At 30.1% G+C, this 24,034-nt stretch overlaps 1 protein-coding gene across 16 annotated transcripts in view; it reads left to right on the forward strand.

Annotated features, from left to right (window-relative positions):
* LOC129805265 (syntaxin-binding protein 5) overlaps positions 1–23,494 on the forward strand; it is a 146,826-nt gene extending 123,332 nt beyond the window's left edge. The window contains exons 15-25 of one of the 16 annotated variants that reach the window (XM_055853056.1): positions 3,707–4,082; positions 4,829–4,846; positions 9,829–9,945; positions 12,364–12,486; positions 12,594–12,719; positions 12,780–12,992; positions 13,207–13,315; positions 17,126–17,212; positions 18,187–18,282; positions 22,728–22,855; positions 23,028–23,494. In XM_055853056.1, coding sequence (XP_055709031.1) covers positions 3,707–4,082; positions 4,829–4,846; positions 9,829–9,945; positions 12,364–12,486; positions 12,594–12,719; positions 12,780–12,992; positions 13,207–13,315; positions 17,126–17,212; positions 18,187–18,282; positions 22,728–22,855; positions 23,028–23,290 — 1,656 coding nt within the window. In that variant the 3' untranslated portion in view covers positions 23,291–23,494. Of the gene's footprint in view, positions 1–3,706; positions 4,083–4,828; positions 4,847–9,819; positions 9,946–12,363; positions 12,487–12,593; positions 12,720–12,779; positions 12,993–13,206; positions 13,316–17,125; positions 17,213–18,186; positions 18,283–22,727; positions 22,856–23,027 lie in introns of all 16 variants that reach the window. The other 15 variants (XM_055853057.1, XM_055853058.1, XM_055853059.1 and 12 more) reach the window with 15 other exon arrangements.
* The last annotated feature ends 540 nt before the right edge of the window (positions 23,495–24,034 follow it).

A 24,034-nucleotide genomic window follows, 5' to 3' on the forward strand; every position in this document is an offset into this window, starting at 1 on the left:
CGGTCACCGTTGATCACATTTTCTCTTGTGTTTTAATTTTCTATTACACTTTCATGTAATCCTATTTATAATTGCAATATCTGTAAATTGCAATAAATTTACAAGGGAATTTCTTTTATAGTTCAAATAGTAAAATAAGAAAATTTGTTAAAAACTGCAAACCCTTTAATTAGACGGTAAGAATTTGACGGTAAATATAATTCTTTCTTTATTTTAAAGTACACAAAAGTTTACAATAAATGTACATCGACAGCAATTATATTAGCAGTGTCAATTATTACAAGTATGTATATTAATTAAAAATGAAGTTTGTAATATAAAGAAAAGGCAACGAAATTTATTAAAAACTTACGTAAATATTATATTATTCAAAAAACGAGGAGATAAACCTATCAATATATTGTTGAAATCAGTTACACATATTTCTAGGTAACATTTTAACATTACATACATAACTTTTTCTTTTAATCTCTTTCACATAATACACGACCACCATCATCTTCATTCTTTCATAGGATTCGTCCAATTCGGATGATCAAAACTGTCTTAAGTACCTTTTCGGAGAACTTTTCGGTAATTAAAATATTACATATTCCTGTACAATGTTTTAATAAGTTGATTGTATCATATTAATATACTAGTTTTGAATATTAATTTGACAAACATAATTTATATTATAGAATTACACATAGAAGAGAATTATTTAATAATTTTCTATTGTGATAATTTGAGACAGAGAGAAAAAATAGCTAAAACTGCTATTGGCTGGTATAATGAATAATACATTTTTAGGGATCACCAAATTAGTTTGAATTTAATTTACTTTATATGCATTTTCATACATTCACTAAAATACCATTATATGCCATTTTATCATCCTTTAAGTCTTATTATTTTAGAGGTAATGAGTAATTCGCATTAATTAATTGCTATTCTCGATTTTGTGGGATGCGTGGAAAAGCTCGCTTCATTATTTCAACAAATTCCTATGTATAGTTACAACACTCACAATATTTGTTCAATATATATTTAAATGAAATTGATTTTGAGTTCATGTGTATTACTAAATTGCTAAATAAAAAAAAACAGTCATATATACCATGAACGAAAGTCGATGTGCAATAATTGTAGATTAAAATTCTACTTCAATTCTATTATTTACTAGGATTATAAATAATTTTTAGTGCAATGACAATGAACACTCTTTTTAAATTAAAAAAAAAGAATAAACAGATACACTATACACTTATTCTTTTTTTGTTTTATATTTTCATATGTTTATACTAAATCATAAAGCCATATCCTATATGTATTTTTCAGTTGGTTTTAATATTTATAACTTTTGAATTTTCACTGACGCAAAAATATTCGTTTTCTGTTCTTTGTTTGATTTTATTTTATAGATTTTTCTACTAATTTGTTGGTTTGAAAAACTATCTACACAAAACTAAAACTGTCAATTGTTATATCAACTGAGAAATTCTGTTTCCTTAAACCAGATTAGGTTTTTGCTGTGATTCTTTCATTATATTGATTTTATAATCTGAATCAAATAGGGATTTTGAAAAAGAAAGAGGGGAAAGAGAACGGCCAATGACAATGATTATTTGAGAATTTATTTCAAGATTTATAGCTCTAGTTTAAATTCTATAGAAAAATATTAAAGGGCATGGCGTAATTTGTGAAAACTTGATTCGCTTTATTACATGCTGTCGTGAATTAAGTTGACATTATTTTATAGAAATTTCTCAATAACTTTGTGTGAAACCCTTTCTTCCATTCTTTTACTGATAAATGTGGTTTCAATGGACTTTTAAGCCATTTCCCAGAAGTAATATTTTAAAGGAAAATTTTCTTCTACAAATTTAGAGAAAGCAAAAAATGTGAACTGGGAACAAGTTTGATCACCTGTCATCCTATGCCTTTAAATTCATTTTACCTCGAGTGACAATTTTTAATAAATCATGAAACCGACAACGGATTAAAATTTGGCGTTTCCAAAATATTTAGAAAATACTGAATAATGCGTAAATTTTGAAAAATAATTTGCTCAAAAACTTATATCTCTTGTAAGGAACATATATTTAAAATTAAAACCAAGAGCACAAAGTTTCATAATTTTTAACTTTAATTTTCCTTACGTGAATTTTTTAAAACTTTTGAAGTTTATTAATGAAAATTATCTGTCGCAAACTCAAAATATGAAATTTTGAGTTTTTCGGCTTTCACATTTTATTCCAAGTCCTCTATTGTAAAGAGTACAAGTTTTCGAATTATATCTATTAAATTTCCAATGTTTCTTTTGGTATTTGGTCTAAACGGGTCAGATATTGACTTTTGATCTTCTGATGTTCCTCCTTCATAAGTGAACATTATATAGGGACGTTTCTTCTCCAAAATTATGTTTTCTAATTTATTTTATAAACAGCTTTGCGGGGAAGTAAGACACCTTTAAATTGGGGCAGCTTTAAAATAGAGTTTTTTTTCTCCTATTTAAAATTGAAACTGGGCCTTGCAATGATATAATTTCGCTCCACAAACCATTTGTGAAGCTAAAATACATCTTGATAAGGCTCAATTCCATTTAAAAATAGTATAAAAGGCCCAATTTCCAAGCTGCCCCATTTCAAAGATGTTCTACTTCTCCCTAACGATTTCTTTTTTTTTCGAATATGATTTGAAATATGATAATGTGAACATTTTTTTTCAATTCGTTTCTCTGATTTTTCGTAATTATACGAATATTTTTGACAGTCTTATCTATTTTGTGTGATCAAAAGTTTGTAAAGGGTTGGACATTCAACGCCTGTGGGGAGAGGCATGATCAAAAATTTGATTCAAGAAGAACTTATTAAGGAAGTTAAATAGTTCCTAACCCGAAAAAAGACATCAAAAATAAGCTACCGTATTCTAGTGATTATGACGCCATAACTACTTCTTATAATTAGGTTTTTTTCCTGATTTGTTAATCTTCTATCCTCAACACAATTCCTATCAATTTTCGAATAGGTGAAAATCATAACTGCTGTTATATTCTTAGCACTATTAGTATTAATCCATAATCTTGCAACTCGTTCGAGACTGCTCATACACAGCATACAAATCGAATATACAATGAAAGAATCACAGACCCATAGACTAAAATAAGCTCATCATAAATTTTCGTGAGTTGGATATTTCAAACCACTCTATAACGCCAAAGATAAATAAATTTAATAACAAGCTTTCAACTTTAATGCGAATTTCCAAATATAACATTTGTTATGAGAAAATATACTAAATTTTCAATTTTACTCTTATGCTATATCCACATGCAATTAAATATTTGGTCTCATAAAATATTTTTTTCCCTTTATATTACGTAATTGTCTAAAGCTTTAAAGTTTTTCAATGCTTTTAAGTTATATACAATTGAAAAAAAAAGAAATGGGACTAAAATGATTTAGGGGACTCTATATAATTAGTAAGATGTGAATATAGCTCAGATCATATAAAATTTACATTAAAATATTTGCAAAACTTTGGCAGTTTTATGTATTTTCAGGGCTGAAAGTAAAGTTTAAGTTATTGCGAATCATGGTATTTCCTTTTGATTTTCGTTTTCTTTTTTTTTGTTGTGAAGAAAAGCGGGTCTTTGATACAGAAGTGCTTAAAGGGAAATGAAAGAAAAAAAAATGGTTGGAAAATGTATATGAATTTATCTCAGATGAATGGACTTTGCGGCGGAGTAGGAGGCGCCCCAAGCGGCAGTGGAGCCGGAGGAGCATCAGTAGCGACGGCAGCATATGTTCAAGACCGCACAAGTATAATGAGTGGTGGTTCAGCTTCGGGTAGTGGTGTGAGCGGTAGTGTTGTGGGTGGCGGTGGCGGCACTGGAAGTCCGTCAAGCCGTCGTGGTGTGTCATCCATCCCGGCTAATGTTGGTGGGCCGGAGGCCGTTCGAAAGTCTCGATCGCAAGGTGGGAAGAAGTTACAAAAATGCCTATCCACCGCATCCTACGGGGAGGAGAGTTCAATGAATCGACCTCAGCTGACACCACTGTCGCACAACCTTCTAATGACACGGCAGTTTTGCAGTTTTGGTAGTACCACGTCCTCATGTCTTACATCCCATATTTTTTTCTTCTTACACACATCTCCAACATGTTTTCATTTTCGAAACATTTTGAGTTTCTTTATTTTCTCATTTCGTTTAATTGCAAAATTTTCACCAATATCGTTGGACCCGTTGGACAGTTTTCTCCTTCATGATATTCCCAGTACTTTTCAACTTTAGATTTCCAAGTCACGTTTCTTTTTCCTCCTCCATGAATTGTGTTGGTGTTGTGCGGTGTATATGTGATAAGTTTCTAAGACGAGAGGATATACCAATCTTCTTTCCGTCCAAAATTGATGAAAGACAAATAATTGTGTTAAATTTCTGTGTTGTGATTTCAGAAGCCTGAAAATATTTATGGTTTTTTTTTGTATATAAACACAATTCCTCTGATCTTTTAACTGTCAGTGCATTAATCCTTTCCAATACACGCAAACCTTTCATCAGTTGTCCTTAGAATCTTGACCTCTATGATTTCCTTAGATGAATCACTCAATACATTTTTTTTTTAATGTTTAGTTGACATAATTTTTCCAGCCCTCAGGTACAAGAAAAACATTTACTTCAAATAGTGTTGTAATATCATTGCTTAAAGAATTTTAAAAATATGTTTTTAGATAAGAACATGACATACATAGATGTATAAATATCATATTGATGTGTGTAACAAATATTTTTTTTTAATTTGACTTTTTTGCTTCTTTTAACAATTGGAAACGAAAATGATTTCAGATCGAGGTCAAGTGATAGGTAAAATATAATTTGATTTAGTGAATGCCACACATAATTAGAAAATTAGTAAATTTAGAGCAAAAATTAGGCAATAACTAAATTCGCAGTATATATTTAGTTTAGCTATTAAATGCAATATTAGATAATTTAGTTTACTCAACACTTTAGTTTTAATTTATTTTTTTATTTTCAAAGAGAAAAAAAATCTAATCACAAAATGTAGAGAACTGAACTATCTTAAGTTTTATTAAATTTACTTAATATTTCATTTGCAAAATAGATATGGTACTTTTATGTATTCAGTAGATTACGAATAAGTATAAGAGCAGTGCATGTTCTATGATTTTCATCACAAATTCTTTGAGTTTTATTTTGAATTTGGAGGAAGAAGACTAATATTGTATTACAGCCGAATAACCTGATCTTAATAAGTTGTCATTTTTATCATAGTAAAAGTCAAAATAATTTCCTGAACGACAAGACATTTTTTTTATAAATTCAATTAAGTAAGAGGAATACTTAAAATTTTTTCATAAATTTCACTTAATAAAGTTACATAATGGTCATTTATTAACCATTTCATTATGGAAAAATTTCACCTCGTATGACAAGTTTATAAAATCAATATTTAAAAAAAAATCATAAAATATTTCTTCTAATTAGATACTTAAAAAATAATAAAACATTCAAACGTTATTTGGTAAATTAACAATAACTGCTTAAATTGTATTTGAAAATATTAAAAAAAAAAGTTTTTTAAAAAAGTGTAATGTGATATAAAACTTCTTTTACGTTTTAGAAAGTTGTAGACTTACTTTAACATTCACTGATCTTTGGTCTGTGAATAATTCAAATTTTAATTAAGATTTTTGCAATCTTTTTCATTAAATATTCATTCGTGGTATAGCATACATATTTTTCAAGTTTAAATGTGTCTTCCGAAAAGTTATGATTTTTCCGAAAAGTTATCATGAAAGGAAGCACATAAAAGAGTAGTCAATATTTCCAATTTTAAATTAATAAAATATGTATTTTTTCGTATTTACTGAGTAGGGGACGATGGAGCAATAACCGATAGTTGATGATTTTTAAAGACTCATTTACCGACGTTTATAAACTATAATCAAACCAACTAATGTGCTGGACACATCTACGGCTAAAACCTCTAGGCGAATATACTCAATCATAGCGAAGTTAATTCCGGGCACACTAATGGAACAGCATATGTATAGCATCTAAGTCACGAGTTCAAGTATTTCGCAAAGCTTGGGATGGTTTGCCACTCATTTTAAAATGTATTACGCAGTCACATTTAAAAAAAAAAAAAAAACATAGAAGAAATTTAGTCATTACCAAGCTTGGGATCGTATGAAGCATAGGCACTTTCCATTACCATGCTTTGCACGGTCCCAAGTTTCAGAATGATTAAATTTTTCCTATGTTTCTGAATAAATATGACTCCGTAATATATTTTAAAAATAAGACACTTTCCTCATGTTTTCAAAAATATGGATGCGATAAGTCATATTTATTGAAAAACATAGGAAAAATTTAGTCATTATAAAGCTTGGGACCTTGCAGAGCATGGGCACTTTACCCTATGTTTTAAAACTGATATTTCAACTGAAATGCACTGGCACTCCATTGAAAATAGACTTACAGTAGAGTCTCGCTATAGTCCATATTTGGTTCCAGATTTGACACTTGGGTGGCACTAGTCCATATCATTTTTTAAAATTATCAACGACTTTTATTATTGAAATCTCGACAGCTTCCACTTTCTTTGCGATTGTGGTACTTGTCCTCGCTCTCTTCAATTCATATTTTATTATTATTATTATTATTATTATTATTATTATTATTATTATTATTAACGGGAATTATTTGCAAGTCACAGAAACTGACTTAAATTGTGGGATTATTTCCCCGAGAAAAATAATGTTAATTAATTATTTATTATTATTATTATTATTATTTATTTCAATCAATACCAATAGGGTCCGCCCCTCTTACATGTTTGAAAAAGAAAGAAAATCAGAAAATAATAACAGAGAATAAAGAAAGGAAAAAGAGAAACGAATTTAGCTTGATCCAGTCTGGTAGAATCTAGCGATGCCGATCAAAGATGATCTGGCATGCAAAGGAAGGGAGTTGAACAAGACAACCCCGTCGACAAAGATAGTTTGCGATAGCTGGTTAGAGTGAGCTCTCGGCACCAAGAGTCTCCGCATCCTGGCAGAGGCCCCAGTAATTAGAAGTGAGGTCAAGTAGCGCGCACGATCCGATGAAATCAGACGAAAAAGAAAGGAAACCGCTCTCTGACGGAAGAGTGATGGGAGATCACAACCCACCAGAATGTTGCGGTATCCAATTCTATTAATTAATTGTAATAATTACACGTGAAGTGAGATAAAAATTTACCAAATAGTCTCATTTTAAATTTAAATGGAGTATACGTACATTGCGATAAAAATATCTGCCTTAAAACTTGCGAAAGTTATATTTTGTGAGTGAATGCTAAGCATCTTTTATAGTGTGTCAGGAACTGACCTGGTTATCAAAAAGCTTAGATATTTGTAAACTTTAATTGTAGATATGCTCAGCACATAAGTCAAGTTAGTTTATCTCTGGTTATTCGAAAATATACAGCACACCTCTCCTACGTTATTCCAAAATTTCACATTTTCAAAAACTAATATTTATATAAACGTAACTGCTCCACCTTTCCCTATAGTCTTAATATCGGCAATTTTTAAACGCTCCTTGTGTGTATAAATTGTTATATGTTGATTTTTTTTTGAAGAAAAAAATAAATAAAAAAGGAAACATATATATATATATATATATATTAGTAAACATCTTGGAAAAATAATTAAATTTTATTAATTTTATGGCTATTATGGCTATTTAATTACTGGTACAACATAATATTGTTTTTCAGAATTATTTTGCCTTGCTTGGAAAATCATCTTCATGTTTTCATGTATCATCATTTTTCTTAATTTATCCTAAGTGTTTTGTTTCTACCATATACATTATGTCTCCTTCACTGTTATGTCTTAATTGTTTTACTTTTTCCTCTATTCATTGTATCGTCTCATGTTATTTCTGTTATTTCATTTTGATAGAATGTTTTAAGTCACTCCTATGATGTGGTACTATCTAAAACTCTCTTTTTTGTGTAAAATCATTTGAAATAATTACAGAAAATTTCTTGCCGTGTATAAAAAGAATCATTATTTTAACCGCAAAATGTAATTGTTAATTAAATACCTCTTTCCTTGAAGTAAAGTACAAAAAATGAGATGTTTTGTCATATAAACACCCTCAAATAAGTGTCTGACAGAGTCTCTGTGGTGTTTTCTCTCTCATAAAACTTCATTAATTTTTTTTTAAATGACTCCTTAATTGTATGAAAATCTCTCTTTCTCTATAAAAAAAAAACAAATATAGGATCATTTTTTTTAGAATAATGCCTTTAAAATATTGCACATGATTTCTTCCTGTTATATATCTATTGTAAACAATACACTTTAACCATTATAATTCCATATTTCATGACCAAAAAAACCACTCAAAACAAAACCACGAAACATTTTTCTCAAATTTTGTTTTTTTTTTCTTTTGAATTACTAGTCATTATTAATTAATACTTTATGTTAATAAAAGAAAAATGTGGAATTATAGTGTTTTTTTTAAATATTTTTTAGCAAACTATTTCTATTTTTAACTTTATTTCAATTTCTAAGTTTTTTTTTTGAATGTTTTCATAAAAGGAAAAAAAACTAATTCTTTAAAATCAAATGAAGCGAACTTTAGTTGCTATGCTTTTAAAATATTTATATTTATTAGTTTTTCCAATTGGTAGAAAAAATAGAACAAAAAGATTTCTTAGATTTTTTCTTTTAGAAATTGCTTGCATTTTGCAGCTTGCTGTTTATATGCACTGTTTTTTCTAAAGAAGTAAAACAAAATTACCTAAAGTTTTCCTTTACAACTTTGAATTAAACAATCTGAGAACGATTTTTTGTGTTTTGTGTAGACTTTGTAATTCGTAGAATTTCAAATATGTTTGTAAATTGAAATGAAAATTGAAAAAAATATAAGATGTTCCAAATTTATTTAACAGTAACTCCTTCAAAAGTATTGTCCTCTTTAAAACATCTTGTTCTAAACTATCTATTTGATTCATATACGTAATTTCCGAAATATTACACGAAATTCTATTTTCTTTACTGGATACATATTATGAGAGGATGACAGCCATCCTCATCGTACTTGTAACATGATCGTTTCTGTAAATGTTGACAATTGGTGTTTTCCACAAAACTTTCTCTCTATGGCTTTTTTTTTTTTAACTTGGAAGTTTACTTACTTCCCACGAAAACTTAAGATGAAAAATCTAAATTTTTCTTCAAATTTACAAAAGAAAAAGCCTTTCAATTTTTTTTGTAAAATTTAAACTTTATAATTTTCTGCATGCTTTGTATTCGGATGATTTTTATTATGTTTTCTTTTTTTCTTTTTCCTTATTTTATGTTGTGTTCTGTTTTGTGTTTCTTTAAAGCTGTCTATTTAAGACAACAAAAATGAAAAGTAAATGAGCACGCAGTTTTTAATTTAATGTCTAATTTTATTTAAAGTTTTCTTTAATTGTTTATGTTCCATAGAAATAAATTGTACTTTGTATCTTTTCTATTTAAACAATTTTAACATGAATCATTAATTTCACTCTAACAATTGATACATAACAAGAAATAAAATTTGGTTGGTCTTCTGTAACTACATAATATAGCAATGTTATACACAAAATTAATTACCTATCGCTATACTTCTTCACTATCTATCTGTCTCTCTGACTCCTATCTAAGTATATGTCTGTAATTACCTCTCTACTTGTATTATAAAATTCTTATACATATATAGAATCAGCACATTATCGTTGCAGTGAACCATCAAAACTAATTGAATTTATATTTTTCATACAACCGGCCGAGTAGATAAATTGGATAGTTCATTTTCCCGATCACGCTCTTCGTCGATGTCTAGTTTAGAAAATATATCTTCCGAGGCTGTTCAATGTCTAGCATTCGCAGATAGTTATACAAAAAAGAGTGGTGAGTACATATTCATTATTTTTCTTTAAATATTTTTAACTAAAGTTTATATAAAAGTTACATTAGCATTATACAATATTGTATATTATAATATTTTTAGAATTACCAATACCATAAGTTTGTTTTAGTTCATATTTCGTAGGGAACTTACAAGGTAAATTCCAGCGGTTTAAACAATTTTAGGTCACATTCCTTTTCAAGAGTTGTAACCAACTCAAGTTAGCATTTTTTATATTAAGGGGGGAGTGTCAATTAGGAGGTCAAAAAAGGTCTATATTATTTATTGTTTAAATCTATGGATAAACTATCTAGGAATATACCATAAAAATTTCAAAAGCGACTTCTAAAACTTTAAAGCTCGTTTTCTCCACTTCTCATTTGTAATTTCTTAAAATTTTCAGAACAGATTAAAAAGAAACCTGGGCCGATATAATTGGCCGATTGCAATGAATAAAGGCTTATTCTCTTCAGCACTAAATTCTCTTCCAGTTGACCTAAAAGATTTTTTTACAGCATGTTAAAGTAGAAATTTTGTACCAAAAATGCATTTTTCTAAAACCTTGAAAAAAACTTCCGATTTTACGTTTTTCTTTGAATTTTTTGAGTTTAACTAAGAAATACACTAATGAGAATTGATTTTTTTTAGATTCTTTCTCAAACAAGAATTACATGATCCAGATTTCCCTCAAAGGGAGTACTACAACGAGGAATTCCATTGGACTACTCATTAGTCCGCAATTTTGTAATATTTTTCTGGAAAAAAATATCTAGATACTTTAAATATCTATAAACATATACCAAAAAGTTTAGTCGTTTCCTTCACCTCCAAAAAAAAATCACGAGAAACAGCTAAGTTTTGGCCTCCTAATTGACATTCCCCCCTTAAATGCTCAATAATTAAACAACTTATTTCATGTTTTGTTGCAATAACACAATCCCCTAGATTTCCATTAACTGATTTAATATATATATATGAAACTCACATGCATTGAATCGTCTCACTCCTACCAGTAGTATCGTTCAAGTGAGTTATTATCACCCGTACTACGATAAAAAGTCCTTCTTACTAGAAAACAGACCACGCCCTCCATAAGACTTGTATTAAGAATGAAAGTATTGTAACTTTCACTAAAACTAAACGATTTCCGGATCCTTTGCATTTTTCAGTTTTTTTTAAAGAATGTTAAGAGACAGACGATATTAAATAAAAGCTTTGGATGGGGACAATGTAGGCATGACTTCAAGAAGGCGTGACAGCCTATATTTTTCTTTTTGCTCTTCTGCAATAATCTTGCGGGGCAGTGAATGTAAATTAGTTGTTTTGAGTGGGATTAATAAATATTATATTACATGAGTGAACATGATTTTCTTGAGGACATCGCAATATCAGTTTTATCCCATTGGGCTATATTTTCAACAAACAGAATTAACATTTATTGATTGAAGTCCATAGAGAGAGCAATAATCTCGCGGTTTTGGATTTCATTGTTTTTTTTTTTTTTAATATTTTTACATATTACTATTATTATTGTTTTGAAAATAACCGCCCTTGGTCCACCGCCTGATCCATCTGTCTATCAAAGCTAGAAGCTAAAGGGCATAACAAAATATTTCATAAAGGACCCCTCTCTGTAGCCTCTGTATGTCGAGTCAATGACTATACTTAATTATCCTGTCCTAACAATGTTCTTTGAGATGTCTTGGAAACGTGTAGTACTAACTTTCTTCCTTTTTGAGTATGTTTTGGTAGTTGTGTATAGTTGGAAATTTCTTTAATATACGAAAATCTCGAAAATCCTCTTGAATCGTTTCCATAATCACGGTTTTCAAAGCGAATCAGAATCGCTTTGAATCATAATCGGAAAATATTTTTTATTCAAATTTGTTTCGTAAGTGCTTCAACTTTGTGTACTTGAGGCATTTCCTTACGAGTTAAACAACTAAAGTAACTTTGTGATTCTGTCATACAATTAATAAATAAGACACTTTTGGAGTATAGTATGTTAATAGATAGAGTACGTCACGAGGGTCGAGTATTTCACAAAGGTATGCTTTGCCATCCTTTTACAAACTCTAGGACTTCCTATTGTATCAAAAAAAATTGTGAGATTTATTTTAAAAGACAGAGACTTTCAAGACTCTGTTCCTTCTGCCCATAGTTAAATTTGCAAGAATGGTTTCTTACATTGATTTCAATAAAAGGCCTTTTGTTCATTAAAAATGAAAAATTTTTAATAATTTCTGTATTATCTGTATTACCTACAAGAAAAGTGACCTAAAATTATTTTGTTTGGCTGCACCCGCGTGATATGCCTAAAAACACTTTCCCTGCAAAGTGTGAGATTTAAATATAAAATAATTTATGCTATAGTGAAAAGAAAAATGATAATTTTTCTAACAATAATTTCATTTTAATAGATCCGTCAACTTTGCAACCCACTTTATGGATTGGTACAAGTCTTGGATCAGTCCTCACAATTTCAATCACACTCCCGGACACCGATAACCGAAAAACCAATCCTGTGGTTGTCTCAATTTTGGGTGCGTGAATGATTTTTGATTTTAGGAAAGGGGAGAGGACTACTGCTGTAGTTGTGGTTTATGTGGTTTAACTCGATGTGGCTAATGTGTTGGTACTTTGTCAACAGGAGGACCTATCTTTCGACTAAAGGGTGCCATTCTATCTATGTCGTTCCTGGATTACAATGGGGCTCTTGTACCTTATACTTATGAAGCATGGAAGGATGAAAAGCAATCAGAGAAAAGAGACAATAGTAAGAATACGTAGAGGCTATCCAGAGGTCATAGAGAAAAATTGGTGGTCGTTAACGCAGTTGTATCTTTTGCAGGAACACCCACGAAAAATCCCAATCGGATGAGTCCAACACTATCTGGCAATCAGGACTCTTTCAGTGATCGGCAATTTATTGTGATTACCAGTGAAAAGCAGGCACGCGTCGTGGCACTTCCAAGTCAAAATTGTGTCTACCGACAACAAATTGCAGATACTGATTATGTGATTAAGGCAGAGATTATTAGTTTTAAGGGTGAGTTGAGAAAAAAAAATCCCTATTTGTCTTCTTTTCTGCTTATTGGAGCTTTTTTTCAATTCGACTTTTAACCTTCTTGCCTAATTGAACGTATTCCGGTATATAAATCCATGGAAAAAAAGCCCCACAAGCAAACATTTTTTTTCTTACTCTTTTAGTTAATTGTATTTTACGCGAAATACAATCATGATCAACCCTCATTGAATTTCAGATAGCGTTTGTTTAGTTTGCTACTTGTCGACTGGCCACCTTATGGCATTCAGTTTACCCAGTCTTCGTCCACTCATGGACGTGGATTTTCTTCCATTGGCTGATTTGAGGTACGTGCCGTCATTGATTTCTTCTTTCTCCTTCCTCATTTTCATCCATATCCTCAACTATGAAAAAAAAACAATTTTTATCACCTTCCTCACAGCCCTAATTGGGTGAAGAATCCAAGAAGTTAGATAAACCAATGCATTATTTGTTTTAAGTTTTTTTTTTTTTTGAAAGAAAATAGTAATAGGAAGAGTAGTTATCTTCTCACACACTCGCATATAGAAAGTTTTGTCATTTTCCGTTGATGTGAAAATTTATGAATTCCCATAATTGCGTGACTTACAAAATAGCCTCTCATATTTGAAGGACATTCTATAAAAATTCAGTGATGGAAGCCACATAGATAATTATTTATTATATATTTTGCATTACCATATTACAATTTTTGTTTTTACTATAAATCGCAAACGTGGTAGAAATAATACAATTCCTGTTTTTTTTTCTTAATTCCAATACGATATTTCACTATAGTGATGTGGTGCTATTTTTTATTTTCATTTTTAACCTTGTATCTCATTCAGCAAAGTTTTTATGGCTCTAAAATTGCTTATTCTTTTCACATATTTCAAATTAAGCAAGAAAAATGATTTTGGAAATCTTCAAAAAATCATTGCTGCACGATTATGGTTTTATCATCCAGTATTTTATTCTTGGCAGAATTTTTACTACGGATGGAGGTGTATGGCATTATTCTATTTATGGCAAAGGAATTTCGTTATTTTTTAACAGTTTTTTTTTTTAAATCAATTTTCATAGAAGTGATCGTTTGGTTTGACTTTAATTCTAGTACTTGTAGTTGAAATTTGTCTTGAGGACTTTTCTTTCTGTATTATCAAAAAAAAATAAATAAATAAAAAATTATACAAATTCCATAAACACTCCATCCCACAGAAAAGAGAAAAAAAACTTACTAAAACAAAATCACTAAATACTCAATGAAAAATATTTGAGCCAATATATTCCATGCGATACATTTACTCGTATTACATATTTCAACAACGTAAATGTTAGATTAAATAAAGATGGAGAAAATAATTCAGATGGTTTAATTTCAACTTAGTTCTTTGAGTTTAAATGTTTATGTTTTTTTTGTCACTTTCAAAGCAAATGAGTATTAGTTGGTCTTTAGTGTTTAGGTGTGTCGTTAAGATTTAGTAAGTGTCCACAAAATCACAAATTAGTGTTTAAAAGTGTAAATTAGAAACTTTACTCACACACTATAGTTACTATCACTATATTTAGACAAAATGTACAGAACAATAAGCACTTTTCGTTGTAAATCTCCTCTATTATAGTTTGTATTTACACATAGTAATTTGTGAACAAACACAAATAACTAAAAATACAATAAAAATAAATAGTCCGTTAAAAATTTCAATGAAATCTTCGATATGACGAGAATATATTAAGTGCAAATGACTGTCTTAAGGATTCACTAATATTTTAACTGTATATAAAATAGATAGAATCATAATACTATTTAATAATAATAATTTAACTAATAATCTGATAGAGTAGTTCAGGACGCGTTTCTCAGAGCTGTTAAGCTGCTATGCAAATGTAAGTAAAGATAGTGGCAATAAAATAGCTAAAAAAAATTATTAGAATTTTTATCAGAGTTTCTTAACTTAAAGCCAGTGAATTTAATATGCACAGACACAATATAGCTTAAGAGTTAAAAAAATATAATTCATATCATAAATCATAATTCAAGATTTGTTTTTATTATTCGTTTTAGTATTGGTTTTAGATTTTCCATAAATTAACTATTAATAATAATACATTTAACAAAAGTCTTTAAATTTTTTGTATTCTGATATAGTTTTTAAACAAAATCAGAATCTGTATAGGTTATGGTCAACAAAGTTCTTAAACTTTTCTAGACAATACAGTGAAGGCTTAAATATATTTGTGTTGATCCTCGATAAAGTCTGTAAAATTTGGGTGTAACTGATCAGGGAATGAAAATGTGGAAGGACCTTTAATCCCCTTTATATAAAATTCTCAGTGTATAATAATTTAAATTTATGCAGATTCTCTGCATCCAAATTTAACTTTAATAAAAATATGATGTTTTGGGAGTTATAACTAATTTTTAATTGTTGGAATGGTACGGTCAGTTAGTTGTACTTGATGCTGATTTAAAATACGAATTATGACCTATGTTTGGATTTATTCAATTTTTACTTCATACGACGTTTCGGAGATGTTTGTCTCCTTCTTGTCTCCTTGTCTCCTCCTAATTTTTAATGTTCTACTTTTGAATATTACATAATACTATTTATATATTGAATAATAGATTGAAAGGAGGGTATGTTTAATCAACTGAAAAGTGTTCATAAAACGTTAAAAAGAAAATTTAAAACGTATTTTTCGATTAGTTTGTCATCAAAAGCTCTTAAACCTAAATATTGGAAATTAAAAAAATATATATAACAAAGAGGTGATAAAACACCCCATGCTTTACAATATGCTCTAACTAGTGACTTCGATGCCATACCACAAAAGTTGTACCCATCATTTACCGGTTCACAATAAACTTGAAATTTTAAAAATCACTTAAAAAAAAGATTGCCAAAAATAGCTGAGTAGTAATACAAATGATTTTTTGATAAAAATTCTCTTGGTCAAAAAAAAATGGTCTTGTCAGAAATTCTAAGGGCTTTCCAACGAACGCATTCGGTTGAGAAACACGCCCACTAAAGCCCTAGGTATAATATATCATACACAAATTGAGTGATTTTAGATGATTTATTCCTGAGCAATTGTTTTCCGAATTGCTGTCGGGAATGGATTTTTAGTAACTTTAGTCCTTCAATTACTTATAAAAAATAGTCCGACAGAGATGAAAATATATTTTGTTATTGTTTTCTTGCTTCGCAGAAGATCATGCAAAATTTTTGCTCAAAATGGCGGACGGAAAATTCGACATCCCATCGAATTTATTAAAATTGGCTTTCATCCTATTTCCTGATTTGAATTCTGATTACCAATTCGTGTTCTTAGATAGTTACTCTATCTAAATCAATAGAGTTTGTAATTAATTAATGTAAAGAATTTAAATTCAGTGACCGTTAAGACGTGTGTTTGGTAGCAGTTCCCCGCGCCCCCATATGAGTTTTTTTTTCTTTTCAAAAAAATCATCTATTAATTTGTAAAAAACTAATTCCAAAATATGAATATTCTATCTCAAGTATTTCTAGTACATTGACTGAATGGGTTAAAAAAATCATATTTCGCTTAGGTAAACAACATCAAAACTTTTTCAAACAAATTGTTCTTTTTGGTCATTCCCGTGTTTGCACGGTGTTTTTTTTTTCATTGCATATTCAACCCATATTGTCCGAAAATTATTTTTCATAAAAAGACTATCAGAAAATTAAAAAGAATAACTTTTATTCTACGTGAAAAGTGAATCGCTTTTGCAATAATAACACAGCTTGATTCTAATATTTTAATGTGAGAAAATAGATAGAAAAAGCATTGCAAGATAAAATAAAAACAAAATTGGTTTGTATTGCAGCAGCTTAACAGTGAAAATATTTATATGTCTGTAGAAACGTACGTCTTAAGTATATCGAACAATCAAAACTTTCTTCTCTAGACCGTTTATTTCGCAAATTTTTCACTATTGTAGTAATAAAGTAATAAGAGGATATGGGGGCCAAATTTTCCCTTGTATAGTTCCGAGCAAAAAAAAAATCCATTAAATTCCTCTTGTGTGTATATAATCTTTTTTCCCTAATAATATTTTTCTGGGTTTTTTAAATTTTTGGAGGTGTTTGTTTCTTCTTTCAACTTGTTGTGTATAGCTTTCAGACAAAATGTAAGCAAGGAATTGTAGATCCAATGCTCTCAATATGGGGTCAGCAACTAATTGTCCACGAGGATACTAACCAGTAAGTTGTGGAAAAGTTGTATTAGACAATATAATATTTACGATATAAGAAATTAACTGATAAATCTTTATTAATCTTCTAATTCTAATTATATATTTTTTCGTGTTACACACCCATTCCACTCCCCACCCCTACAAAATACAATTATTCTTCAACATAATTTGAACCAAAACTCCAGAAGATAATAGATTTCAAAATATGTGTATGTAGAAATACAAAATCAGAACAAATAAAATTCTACAAAATGCAATTGATGAATTGAATAGAGCTGAAAGAATGATTCTATTTAACAAAGAAAAGGCAAGACAGACATTAGATCAACGATATTATACAAGTTGATTAGAGAAATTTTGTGTTGAAAATATTTTGCACCACGTAATGTGATGAAAATAAAAATCAATAAATAAAAAATTAGATTGAATATAAATAAAATGGAATTAAATTTAAAAAAAATCAATCTGCTTTTGCTGCACCTTTTCATAAACTCTTCTCAACTTTCTCAATGGCAGCACAGAAAAAGCATGAAAATAATAAAATAGTTTTGCCTTTCATTCTTTGATTTTATTTTCTTCTCTTTTTGATACAATTCTCTGATCTATCTCTCTTTTCTCTCTTTCTCTCCCTATTGTTTATGGAAATTTCAATGAAAAATTCTCAATTCGATTGATTTGATTGCATGCAATTTAAATTATGACTTCTTATTTTTAATTGTCTCGTATAATGAATAAAAAAAAAGACATGAAAAATTTTAAATTGAAAAAAAAGAGAAATATTTTTCGTTTTTGGTTATGAAAAAAAAATAATACAGCTTCATGTTCTTTTTGTCGTTTGTTCTCATCGGATATTTCTTTTTCTTAACGTACCCTGTGTACATAATAATCTGTTGCAAACAATATATTACATTGATTTCATTGAAAATGAAAAATTCCAATATGGTTGTTTTTTTCGGCTAAGATTATATTGAATTCTTTCAGGATTTCCAAGGCATTCTGCTTTAGCAATAAAGGTCATGGGTTGTATTTGGCAACACCCACCGAGTTGCAGAAATTCACTCTGTGTGTTGACTTTTGGTAAGTAGTCCATCAACTTTAAGAAATTATTCAATAATGCTATTCATCAATAAGTGTTTCTTTAGCCAAACTTAAAATTTTTTAAAGAAAATGCTATCTTTTAATCGTAAGATATTTACGAAGTACGTAACTAATTTGGGTTGAAAATAAGCCTTGAGAAGCTTATGGTATTTATAGAGGAAAGTGGGCTAGTATTGTATAGAGCGTACAGAGGCAGTTCTGAACACTGCGATTTTTTACTAGAATAGGTATAAGGCTCCTGAGGGCAAAAGCATATGCATTCACAGATACATTAGAAATGTTCGTCCAATTCACCGTAAGAATTGATTAGCATGATTCAAGTGGGACACACACAGTATAGAAAAGTTTCATTAGGGGAATGTTGGCATGGTTCGCACAGAGTGAACCTTCAAACAACGCAAATTTTCTCTTTGTTTACAAAGAGCTAGTTCAACATTTCTTAGCCATAAGATAGATAATTATTAAGCTCATGAGACGAGATGATAAATGGTAAGTCAGCTCTTTGCAAACAAGGAGAAAATTCGTATCGTTTGAAGGTTCACTCTGTGCGGACCATGCCTACATTCCCCTATTTATACCTCTCTCTTGCACATTTTAGGATAATAATACTGTGTTTAAGGGGTTGCATGTTACGTATGTTTTTTTTTGTATGCAAACAATGGGATGCTGAAAGCTTACCTTTAAGAATATTTTGCGGCCATAGAAAAGTGGCTAGAGTTTTCGATTGGTTATGACTCGGTGTAAATAACAGAGAATACCCAGTTACTGTATATTCATCAATATAATGGAACTATTAGCCAATCCCCCCTTTCGCCAGACTTTGAAATCCAGTAATGTTGAGTATATACCTCTTGCCGTTGTCTTCCTAGGACTTGAAAAATATATATATTTAAAAAAATCATTGTTAGATTCATTATTTACATTATTTTAATTTTCTGTTGTTTTTTTTATTATTTCCGTGTAAATGTTCCAGTGTACAACATATAAAAAATAGACAATTATGCCTTTAAAAATATTGTGTGATTTGTGTGTGTGATCTTATAAATTTTATCTTCTTACGCCAATTCCTTAAAAATTAGCTGAATCTGCACCATAATTTTAGTTCCCGCTCTTTCCTCATCCTTCAGTGTAATACTTTATTTTTGAACATTTTCAGTCTCTGGCTAAAGGATTTGGAACAGTAGTAGCATAAAAGTGTTCTATTGTATCTGAATTCTCTTCAAAACCTTGACAAGTTGAGACAATGTCAACATTCCACTTTGTAAGATGTGAATTTAGTTAGTGCCTTGCGTATAATATTGTAATTTCCTGTTGGGAAAAGTTAGAAAATACCCTATTAATTTTCTCGTCTAATTGTATGGTAAAGTACCCTCTAGTCGGCCGGTTCCTCAACTCGGCCAATTGAATTATTTAACGAATTTTTTACCGTTTTATAGTCAATTTCTATGAAATTTTGACTGATTTACGTTATATATAATATAATACACCTTATAATGATAAATCGGTAAGACCATATTATAACAAATCTAAGTAAATTGAATATATAGTCGCACTGGCCGAGTTGAGAAACCGGCCGACTACAGGGTACTTTACCTTATATTTGAGATACTTAATGAGAATCAAACCTACATATTTGATTTTATCTTATACAAATAAAAACAATGAAAAATGTCCAAAATTACATGCAAGGGTGAAAAAAAGGTGTGTAGATCTGGCCCTGAAAATGTGCGGATAAACCCTAGATATTCAGTGACTACTAAAAAAATGCACAATGACAATTATTTGTGATATATTCTTTGTTTTTTTTTTACTTTCTTAAAAAAGTGACTTAGGGGTATGTGGGGTAATTTTAGGCATAAATTAATTTTGAAATGCATTCAGCTTTCCGTTATCCGAATGTTTAGGAGTGGTAATTACAGATAAAAACCATAATGTGAATGCGAAGACAGATTTTCAATGAATTTCTTGAAAAGTGTTTGACAGCTGTCATCCGAATATCACAGAACCGGTTATCGAAAAGATGAGTGTGTTATAAAAATTACCTGTGACTTTTCAAGTAATTAAATACCCGAGAGACATTTTCTGGTAGCTCCCCCGCCACTTAAAGCTAAAAATCGACCCGCTTGTGCCATCCTCCCTTTACTTTACGTGATTTGCTCATCTCCAGTTAGAGCTGCTTTCTACGCTTGATCCTCGCACACCCTTAGATCAGTCATTGATTGCACTATGCAAAAAATTCACAACTTTTTTTGCTAACGGAGATCTCACATGGTACGCTTGATTAAGAATCTGGTCTTGGTTTTGCTACAACACGTAACATTTTTTTTTATTATTACTTTTATATTTTTTCTGCTTTGCCTTACACTATCCATTATATCTCAGGTTCTAGTGAACAGAACTTAAAAAGTGTGGGTCCGTTAGAAAGCTCATTAGCTATGCTTCAATTTTGATAATTAAAAAACAAACTTTGTAAAACCACTCCTTCAGGGTGTAAAATTGAAGTTTCTCTAAAAAATTTCCAAAAAAATAGTCTTAAAGTGAAATTTTAAAAATTTGTATAAAATAAACTAAACAAAATATTAAAAATTCATTGACACCGGGCGATAGGTAACACTTATGACTACAATTTTGTTCATCTAAGACATCGTGCTCCGATCACTCTAAATGCTTTAAATGATGGTTTTTGTCCTTTTCCAAAAATATGAAGTACCTATTTTAGAGCAAATTTCCTAAAAATGTCTGAGAAAATATCTTTTAAAACTAATGTGAAACATAAATGTTGAGATTTTTCTTTAAATCCATCGGGAAATCATCAACATGATTTTCATTTACATTCCCAATCAACCCTCTTTAAAAAGCTCCCAATTTTCCTTCAAGTATTCAATTTTTGTTTCTATTTATTTCCATCCATTCATCTAATACTATTTTTAATAGAGGTTAATTTTAAATGAAAGTATGATCTAAAGTCATTGAAATGTATTTACGAAATGTTTGCTGATGTGCCTGATGTGTTTTATACCATTTATACCTATCATAAAAAAAAGCATTCCAAAAGAAGTTTACGGGTTTCTTCTCGCGGCTGAATGGTGATTGGGGATGTTAATGAAAATTATGCTGACGGTCCCCCGATCGATTTAAAGAAGAATCTCAACATTTATGTATGTTTCACATTAGTTTTAAAAGTTATTTTCTCAGAAATCTATAGGAAATTTGCTCTAAAATAGGTACTTCATATTTTTGGAATAGGACAAAAACCAACAAATGAAGCATTTAGAGTGATCGGAGCGCGATGTCTTAGATGAACAAAATTGTAGTCCTAAGTGTTGCCTATCGCCTGGTGTCAATGAATTTTTAATATTTTGTTTAGTTTATTTTATACAAATTTTTAAAACCTCACTTTTAGACCATTTTTTTGGTAATTCTTGTTAGAGAATATCCCCTGATGGAGTAGTTTTACAGTTTTCTGTAATTATCAAAATTGAAGCACAGCTAAATAAGCTTTTAACCGGACCACCCTTTTTAAGTTCTATTCACTAGAACCTGAGATATAACGGATAATGTAAGGCAAAGCAGAAAAAATATAAAAGTATTAATAAAAAAAACATTGTCAGGTGATGGAGCAAAAACAAGGTCAGATTCTGAATCAGGGGACTTGACTCTATCACACGTACCATGTGAGATCTCCGTTAGCAAAACCGTGTTGCATTCAGTAAAGAGAGCAGACGATCTTTCCATTAGTAAGAGAATAAGCGCTCTCCTTTTTATTCAGACCAGGCAGGGGCATGATATTTCCTATGTTTCCCATATGTTTCTAGTGTGCCGGAAAAACTTTTGAGTTTATTATCTATTTTCTGTCATTGTAGAATGAATTAGCAAATAATACTAATACAAAATAAAAGCCAATTTAATAACGAGAAGGCAACCGAAAACCCCAAATTGGCAACCTACGTAGTTATGGAGATATCTCGTGAAATGTGCACGAAAACAGGAAAAATTTTACACTGAAAGTGGTTGCATTTTTCAGAGATAATTTCACCCCCTTGATTCAGACAGTCAGTTAATTTGGGAACTAGCGAGGTGGAGTTGTGAGCAAGGACGCGGTATGGTCTCGTAATTCTTAATCGGAATGAGTAGAAAAGACCGGCACCACATTAGCTTAATTTCATTAACGTTTTTGATACTCAAGAAATTTTCATCAGTCTTAAACTACTCTACCTCCTCTATTTTGACAAATCGTGATTAAAATCGATATTTAGCATATAGCATGAGCTATGCAGCAAAACATATCAGTTTTCCCTAATCTATGGTTGTTATGAAAAATAAAATCAATTTTATTCTTTTCTCTATAGCTTAAAATTCCCATTTGACTACAACAATTAATCAGTATTAAAACGTTTTATTTATTTATTTATTTATTTTTTTAGTATTCAATTCACAAATGAGATGATGTGTGAGCTGTTCCAGGCCCATGATATGCCTGAACCACCTAAAGAGAGCTTCTTCAAGGGTTTATTTGGAGGTGGATCTCGTAGTCTGGATCGCGAAGAATTATGTGAGTAAAAGTGAATTTTATCTGCTCTAATCTAGAGGATATGATCTAAGATAGAGCTTTGACTCTAGATTAGGTCTAGGAAAGAAAGATTAAGGTAGAGCTAGAGCTATTTGAAACTGCTCTAGCATTACACAAGTAGAATTAAGAATTATTTTAATATGCGTATCTACAGTTGGAGAGTCGAGCGGGAAAGCAAACCGTTCAGTGGCAAAACACATTCCGGGACCGAGTGCCAACTTGGAGGCATTGGGGGCGCGCGCTAGTACGGCCACATCAGAAATTAGTCGCGCCCATCAATTGGCCATGGAGAGAGGTGAAAAGTTGAGTCAGTTGGAGGATAGGACGGAAAGGATGGCCAACCAAGCACAAGAATTTAGTGGCACCGCACATTCTCTTATGCTAAAGTACAAGGATAAGAAGTGGTATCAATTATAAGGAAAATAACACATGTACCATTAAGTGCAACAATTTGCTCCATTGAAGCATTTGCAAGATAACAAAATAGTAAAAAAAAAAAAAGTTGTTCAACTATTTTTCTCTTTGGAGTATATTCATTTGATATAACCAAGTACACAAAAACAGAGAAAAAGTGGATGATATATCAATAAAATTGTTATATATGCTCTCGATTTTTGCAAAGAAGAAAACTATAAGAAATGGTTACAGATGTAAAAAGGAGGAGATTAAAGAAATTACCATATGTAATACATTATGAATTACATATAGTGAATTATAATTTTCACCTGTCAATTTTAATTAGAATCTTATGAAAAACTATATTACTATAAAAAAAAAGATGAGAAAAAAGAATATATTGGATATAAAATATCTCTTCTCGGTCTATTAGTTAAAGAAAAAAAAAGAGAAAAAAATGATAATTGAAAAAAACTATTGATAAATGAAAGAAATATTTATGAAAATAAATGAAAAAAAAATATTATTGAAAAAAATATCTAATGAAAGGAAAAAAGAGAGTAGAAATTGTCACTAATACGGTACACGTGGATCGCCCCTTTGGGAGACCCAAAAATCAATTATTATTATGATGATGAAAATGATGAGAAATAATATACCTACAATATATATACACATATATAGATTTATAAACTGTATTGCATAGTTTTTATCAAAATGATGATCACTAAATGAAAAAGAAACACTGGACAGAGATTATATTAT

Source organism: Phlebotomus papatasi, chromosome 3 (genome assembly GCF_024763615.1).
Source record: "Phlebotomus papatasi isolate M1 chromosome 3, Ppap_2.1, whole genome shotgun sequence".
Taxonomy (NCBI): domain Eukaryota; kingdom Metazoa; phylum Arthropoda; class Insecta; order Diptera; family Psychodidae; genus Phlebotomus; species Phlebotomus papatasi.